Source organism: Oncorhynchus keta, unplaced genomic scaffold (assembly GCF_023373465.1).
Source record: "Oncorhynchus keta strain PuntledgeMale-10-30-2019 unplaced genomic scaffold, Oket_V2 Un_contig_6399_pilon_pilon, whole genome shotgun sequence".
NCBI lineage: Eukaryota > Metazoa > Chordata > Actinopteri > Salmoniformes > Salmonidae > Oncorhynchus > Oncorhynchus keta.
This window is the reverse complement of record NW_026288841.1, coordinates 65001-72500: the sequence shown is the minus strand read 5'-3', so window position 1 is coordinate 72500 and position 7500 is coordinate 65001. Positions and strand designations below refer to the sequence as shown.

Below are 7500 nucleotides of genomic sequence, written 5' to 3'. Positions count from 1 at the left end.
GTCTGTCACCCTAATAACACAACCTCTTAACCGCTAGGCTACCTGTCTGTCACCTAATAACACAACCTCTTAACCGCTAGGCTCCTGTCTGTCACCCTAATAACACAACCTCTTAACCGCTAGGCTCCTGTCACCCTAATAACACAACCTCTTAACCGCTAGGCTCCTATCTGTCACCCTAATAACACAACCTCTTAACCGCTAGGCTCCTGTCTGTCACCCTAATAACACAACCTCTTAACCGCTAGGCTACCTGTCACCCTGATAACACAACCTCTTAACTGCTAGGCTCCTGTCTGTCACCCTGATAACACAACCTCTTAACCGCTAGGCTCCTGTCTGTCACCCTAATAACACAACCTCTTAACCGCTAGGCTCCTGTCACCCTAATAACACAACCTCTTAACCGCTAGGCTCCTGTCTGTCACCCTAATAACACAACCTCTTAACCGCTAGGCTCCTGTCTGTCACCCTAATAACACAACCTCTTAACCGCTAGGCTCCCTGTCTGTCACCCTAATAACACAACCTCTTAACAGCTAGGCTACCTGTCACCCTGATAACACAACCTCTTAACCGCTAGGCTACCTGTCACCCTAATGACACAACCTCTTAACCGCTAGGCTACCTGTCTGTCACCCTAATAACACAACCTCTTAACCGCTAGGCTCCCTGTCACCCTAATAACACAACCTCTTAACCGCTAGGCTACCTGTCACCCTGATAACACAACCTCTTAACCGCTAGGCTACCTGTCTGTCACCCTAATAACACAACCTCTTAACCGCTAGGCTCCCTGTCACCCTAATAACACAACCTCTTAACCGCTAGGCTACCTGTCACCCTGATAACACAACCTCTTAACCGCTAGGCTACCTGTCACCCTGATAACACAACCTCTTAACCGCTAGGCTCCTGTCACCCTGATAACACAACCTCTTAACCGCTAGGCTCCTGTCACCCTAATAACACAACCTCTTAACCGCTAGGCTCCTGTCTGTCACCCTAATAACACAACCTCTTAACCGCTAGGCTCCTGTCTGTCACCCTAATAACACAACCTCTTAACCGCTAGGCTCCTGTCACCCTAATAACACAACCTCTTAACCGCTAGGCTCCTGTCTGTCACCCTAATAACACAACCTCTTAACCGCTAGGCTACCTGTCTGTCACCCTAATAACACAACCTCTTAACCGCTAGGCTACCTGTCTGTCACCCTAATAACACAACCTCTTAACCGCTAGGCTCCTGTCTGTCACCCTAATAACACAACCTCTTAACCGCTAGGCTCCTGTCTGTCACCCTAATAACACAACCTCTTAACCGCTAGGCTCCTGTCTGTCACCCTAATAACACAACCTCTTAACCGCTAGGCTCCCTGTCTGTCACCCTAATAACACAACCTCTTAACCGCTAGGCTCCTGTCTGTCACCCTAATAACACAACCTCTTAACCGCTAGGCTCCCTGTCTGTCACCCTAATAACACAACCTCTTAACCGCTAGGCTCCCTGTCTGTCACCCTAATAACACAACCTCTTAACCGCTAGGCTCCTGTCACCCTAATAACACAACCTCTTAACCGCTAGGCTCCCTGTCTGTCACCCTAATAACACAACCTCTTAACCGCTAGGCTCCCTGTCTGTCACCCTAATAACACAACCTCTTAACCACTAGGCTCCCTGTCTGTCACCCTAATAACACAAATTCTTAACCGCTAGGCTACCTGTCACCCTGATAACACAACCTCTTAACCGCTAGGCTCCCTGTCACCCTAATAACACAACCTCTTAACCGCTAGGCTCCTGTCACCCTAATAACACAACCTCTTAACCGCTAGGCTCCTGTCTGTCACCCTAATAACACAACCTCTTAACCGCTAGGCTACCTGTCTGTCACCCTAATAACACAACCTCTTAACCGCTAGGCTACCTGTCACCCTGATAACACAACCTCTTAACCGCTAGGCTACCTGTCACCCTAATAACACAACCTCTTAACCGCTAGGCTATCTGTCACCTGATAACACAACCTCTTAACCGCTAGGCTCCTGTCTGTCACCCTAATAACACAACCTCTTAACCGCTAGGCTACCTGTCACCCTGATAACACAACCTCTTAACCGCTAGGCTCCTGTCTGTCACCCTAATAACACAACCTCTTAACCGCTAGGCTCCTGTCACCCTAATAACACAACCTCTTAACTGCTAGGCTCCTGTCTGTCACCCTAATAACACAACCTCTTAACCGCTAGGCTCCTGTCTGTCACCCTAATAACACAACCTCTTAACCGCTAGGCTCCTGTCACCCTAATAACACAACCTCTTAACCGCTAGGCTACCTGTCACCCTAATAACACAACCTCTTAACCGCTAGGCTACCTGTCACCCTAATAACACAACCTCTTAACCGCTAGGCTCCTGTCACCCTGATAACACAACCTCTTAACCGCTAGGCTACCTGTCACCCCTAATAACACAACCTCTTAACCGCTCTCCCTGTCTGTCACCCTAATAACACAACCTCTTAACCACTAGGCTCCTGTCACCCTGATAACACAACCTCTTAACCGCTAGGCTACCTGTCACCCTGATAACACAACCTCTTAACCGCTAGGCTACCTGTCACCCTAATAACACAACCTCTTAACCGCTAGGCTATCTGTCACCCTGATAACACAACCTCTTAACCGCTAGGCTCCTGTCTGTCACCCTAATAACACAACCTCTTAACCGCTAGGCTACCTGTCACCCTGATAACACAACCTCTTAACCGCTAGGCTCCCTGTCTGTCACCCTAATAACACAACCTCTTAACCGCTAGGCTCCTGTCTGTCACCCTAATAACACAACCTCTTAACCGCTAGGCTATCTGTCACCCTAATAACACAACCTCTTAACCGCTAGGCTCCCTGTCACCCTAATAACACAACCTCTTAACCGCTAGGCTCCCTGTCTGTCACCCTAATAACACAACCTCTTAACCGCTAGGCTACCTGTCTGTCACCCTAATAACACAACCTCTTAACCGCTAGGCTACCTGTCTGTCACCCTAATAACACAACCTCTTAACCGCTAGGCTCCTGTCTGTCACCCTAATAACACAACCTCTTAACCGCTAGGCTCCTGTCTGTCACCCTAATAACACAACCTCTTAACCGCTAGGCTCCTGTCTGTCACCCTAATAACACAACCTCTTAACCGCTAGGCTCCCTGTCTGTCACCCTAATAACACAACCTCTTAACCGCTAGGCTCCTGTCTGTCACCCTAATAACACAACCTCTTAACCGCTAGGCTACCTGTCTGTCACCCTAATAACACAACCTCTTAACCGCTAGGCTCCCTGTCTGTCACCCTAATAACACAACCTCTTAACCGCTAGGCTACCTGTCTGTCACCCTAATAACACAACCTCTTAACCGCTAGGCTACCTGTCTGTCACCCTAATAACACAACCTCTTAACCGCTAGGCTACCTGTCTGTCACCCTAATAACACAACCTCTTAACCGCTAGGCTACCTGTCTGTCACCCTAATAACACAACCTCTAACCGCTAGGCTACCTGTCTGTCACCTCTAATAACACAACCTCTTAACCGCTAGGCTCCTGTCTGTCACCCTAATAACACAACCTCTTAACCGCTAGGCTCCTGTCACCCTAATAACACAACCTCTTAACCGCTAGGCTCCCTGTCTGTCACCCTAATAACACAACCTCTTACCTCTAGGCTCCTGTCTGTCACCCTAATAACACAACCTCTAGGGCTCCTGTCTGTCACCCTAATAACACAACCTCTTAACCGCTAGGCTCCCCTGTCTGTCACCCTAATAACACAACCTCTTAACCGCTAGGCTCCTGTCTGTCACCCTAATAACACAACCTCTTAACCGCTAGGCTACCTGTCTGTCACCCTAAGCCTACACAACCTCTAACCGCTAGGCTACCTGACTCTGTCACCTAATAACACAACCTCTAACTGCTAGGCTCCTGTCTGTCACCCTAATAACACAACCTCTTAACCGCTAGGCTAACCTGTCTGTCACCCTAATAACACAACCTCTTAACCGCTAGGCTCCTGATCTGTCACCTCCTTCACAGACTTGTTCACTTACATTTCCTGTTCCATCTCACTTCTCTTTCTCTAGTTTCTTCATTTCTGACTTTCTCCCATCTCCTCCTCTTCTCTCCCTCATCTGTTCTCTCAACTTTCTCTCTCTCTCTCTCTCTGATGGCTCTCTCTTCTCTCTTTCAGGCCCCGGCCAGGAGGAGTCTCTCTCTCTCTCCCTCTCTCCTCTCCTTTCTCTCTCTTTTCTCTCTCTCTCCTTTCACTCTCTCTCTCTCTCTATTCTCTCTCTCCTCTCCCTCTGTAGCAGTAGAACAGAGATGTAAAGGTTCTCAGAGGAAGCAGAAGGTTCTAAGCTCTTCTGGTTCTGCGTCTGAGAGAACCTTAAACAGCTACAGCAGGAGAACCATACACTGAGAGAGGAACTCAACACAGACAGCCCAGCCAGTGGGCTGAAAGGTTCTCTCTTTCTCTCTCTCTCTCTTTCTCAGACACACACACACACACACACACACACACTGACACACACACACACACACACACACACACACACACACACACACACACACACACACACTGTTTTCACACACACACACACACACACACACACACACAGGAGCTGACACACTGATTTGAGAAAATCAACACAACACAGCAGGGTCAAAGGTTAAATAACAAAATGTCCCAATCTCCGGTATTCATAGTATTTCTAGTCGATGATTTGTTGCTCTTGTGTTTCAGCCTACAAAGACTGGAGCCGACAGAGAGTGTTGAGGAGACTGGTGGAACTGGAGAGGGTGAGTAGATGGAGTCTTTCTCCTGTCTCCGCCTCCGTCTCCTGGTTGGTCCGACACAGTGGAATGGAGGGAGTAACCTTTAGGCTTTAGCTCAGGGGGATAACACAGTCTGGTGGCTCTGTTTTCAGACACACACACACACACACACACACACACACACACACACACACACACTGTTTTCACACACACACACACATGGCACAACACACACACACACTGACACACACACACACACTGTTTTCACACAGGTTAACCATCCCTTCCTGTCTTAGAGGTTAGAGGAGGGAGCAGAGCCCCGGCCAGGGAGGAGTGGGGTGGACAGACTGGTCCAGACGGACCACCACCACCCCACACCCACGGAGACAGGGGTTGCTACGACGCCGGGGATAACCACCATAACAACGGAAGGGGGCGTTGCAGTGGTAAACACCCAACAGGAAGGGGAGGGGTTTGAACGTCTGAAGGGGTGTGTCAGACAACTGGAGCAGGAGAAGGCGGAGCTACAGGAGACGCTGACCGATAGAGAGTAAGAGAGACGCTACTATGACTACAGCAATGCAGTATGGGAAATTGAAATTGGAAATCACCAGTGATTGCAATAGAATGTTTGTTATTGAGTTATTGGTGTTCTTAGTTTTGAGAATATGTTTAGAATCTTCTGTTTTCAGACAGGAGCTGAGACGACTGATGGCCGAATCTTCTGTTTTCAGACGGGAGCTGAGACGACTGATGGCCGAATCTTCTGTTTTCAGACAGGAGCTGAGACGACTGATGGCCGAATCTTCTGTTTTCAGACAGGAGCTGAGACGACTGATGGCCGAATCTTCTGTTTTCAGACGGGAGCTGAGACGACTGATGGCCGAATCTTCTGTTTTCAGACAGGAGTTGAGACGACTGATGGCTGAAAGAGAGCAGGAAGAGAAAGAGACGGAGAGGAGGAAGAATGAACGAAGGAGTGAACATGAGAAGGAAACACGACTCCACCTGTATGTATCTCCCAGTTCAACACTCCTACACAATGAATGGTGTTTGCATCCAATATGACAGAAATACTACTTGGAACTGTCTACTACAGGCGTATAACCACTGTGACATGCCCACAGAGGTTGTATGGACACTTCTTCTCTCTTGTGTGTCTGCGCCATGACGTTGCCATGGAAACCTTTCTACCCGTCTGATTCTCCTCCTTTTGTTCCAGACTGGAGGTAGAGCAGCTGACCGTGAAGATACAGTCTCTGGAGGAGGAGAAGAAGAGATGGACTGAAGAAGAACAGAACCAGGAGAACCGGAAGGAGAACCCAGAAGGGAGGGAGGAGAAAAAGAGATGGACTGAAGAAGAACAGAACCAGGAGAACCGGAAGGAGAACCCAGAAGGGAGGGAGGAGAAGGAAAGAGAGGAGAGGGAAGAACAGAACCAGGAGAAGGAAAGGGCAGCTAGGGTGATCCAGAGAGAGTGGCTGGAGCACAGAGACAGGGTAACTAACTAACTACTGTAACTAACTAACTACTGTAACTAACTAACTACTGTAACTAACTCACTAACTACTGTAACTAACTACCCAGAAACAGAGTGGCTGGAGCACAGAGACAGGGTAACTAACTAACTACTGTAACTAACTAACTACTGTAACTAACTACCCAGAAACAGAGTGGCTGGAGCACAGAGACAGGGTAACTAACTACTGTAACTCACTAACTACTGTAACTAACTAACTACTGTAACTAACTAACTACTGTAACTAACTCACTACTATAACTAACTACTGTAACTAACTAACTAACTAACTACTGTAACTAACTAACTACTGTAACTAACTAACTAACTAACTAACTAACTAACTAATTACTGTAACTAACTAACTACTGTAACGAACTAACTAACTCACTACTGTAACTAACTAACTACTGTAACTAACTAACTAATGTAACTAACTAACTAACTAACTAACTAATTACTGTAACTAACTAACTACTGTAACTAACCAACTAATTACTGTAACTAACTAACTAACTAACTAACTAACTACTGTAACTAACTACCCAGAAACAGAGTGGCTGGAGCACAGAGACAGTTACAGTAATTTGTTAGTTACAGTAATTAGTTAGTTACCCTAACTAATTACTGTAACTAACTAACTACTGTAACTAACTAACTAACTAACTACTGTAACTAACTAACTACTGTAACTAACTACCCAGAAAAAGAGTGGCTGGAGCACAGAGACAGGGTAACTAACTAACTACTGTAACTAACTAACTACTGTAACTAACTACCCAGAAACAGAGTGGCTGGAGCACAGAGACAGGGTAACTAACTAACTACTGTAACTAACTAACTACTGTAACTAACTAACTACTGTAACTAACTACCCAGAAACAGAGTGGCTGGAGCACAGAGACAGGGTAACTAACTAACTACTGTAACTAACTAACTACTGTAACTAACTACCCAGAAACAGAGTGGCTGGAGCACAGAGACAGGGTAACTAACTAACTAACTAACTACTGTAACTCACTAACTACTGTAACTAACTAACTACTGTAACTAACTCACTACTATAACTAACTACTGTAACTAACTAACGAACTACTGTAACTAACTAACTAACTACTGTAACTAACTAACTAACTAACTAACTAA

At 46.7% G+C, this 7500-nt stretch overlaps 1 protein-coding gene and 3 long non-coding RNA genes across 5 annotated transcripts in view; 3 read left to right on the top strand and 1 right to left on the bottom strand.

Moving 5' to 3' along the window:
* The window catches only part of LOC127925884 (uncharacterized), a 1191-nt gene extending 281 nt beyond the window's left edge, over nucleotides 1-910 (bottom strand). Inside the window, exons 1-4 of one of the 2 annotated variants that reach the window (XR_008122692.1) lie at nucleotides 753-910; nucleotides 654-712; nucleotides 589-609; nucleotides 486-508 (exon numbers count right to left, since the gene is read on the bottom strand). This is a non-coding gene — a long non-coding RNA (uncharacterized LOC127925884). The other variant, XR_008122691.1, reaches the window with a different exon arrangement.
* LOC127925876 (uncharacterized) overlaps nucleotides 1-4383 on the top strand; it is a 5722-nt gene extending 1339 nt beyond the window's left edge. Inside the window, exon 4 of the long non-coding RNA XR_008122684.1 lies at nucleotides 4370-4383. This is a non-coding gene — a long non-coding RNA (uncharacterized LOC127925876). The remainder of the gene's footprint in view (nucleotides 1-4369) is intronic.
* Nucleotides 4384-4438: 55 nt separating this feature from the next.
* Nucleotides 4439-5146, top strand: LOC127925878 (uncharacterized). Its single transcript, XR_008122685.1, has 3 exons — nucleotides 4439-4521; nucleotides 4804-4859; nucleotides 5132-5146. It is a non-coding gene; the product is annotated as an uncharacterized LOC127925878 (long non-coding RNA).
* Nucleotides 5147-5159: 13 nt separating this feature from the next.
* Nucleotides 5160-7500, top strand: part of LOC127925877 (trichohyalin-like) — a 6597-nt gene continuing 4256 nt past the window's right edge. Inside the window, exons 1-3 of the mRNA XM_052511182.1 lie at nucleotides 5160-5385; nucleotides 5654-5845; nucleotides 6058-6334. Of these exons, the coding sequence (XP_052367142.1) occupies nucleotides 5673-5845; nucleotides 6058-6334 (450 nt within the window). The 5' untranslated portion in view covers nucleotides 5160-5385; nucleotides 5654-5672. The remainder of the gene's footprint in view (nucleotides 5386-5653; nucleotides 5846-6057; nucleotides 6335-7500) is intronic.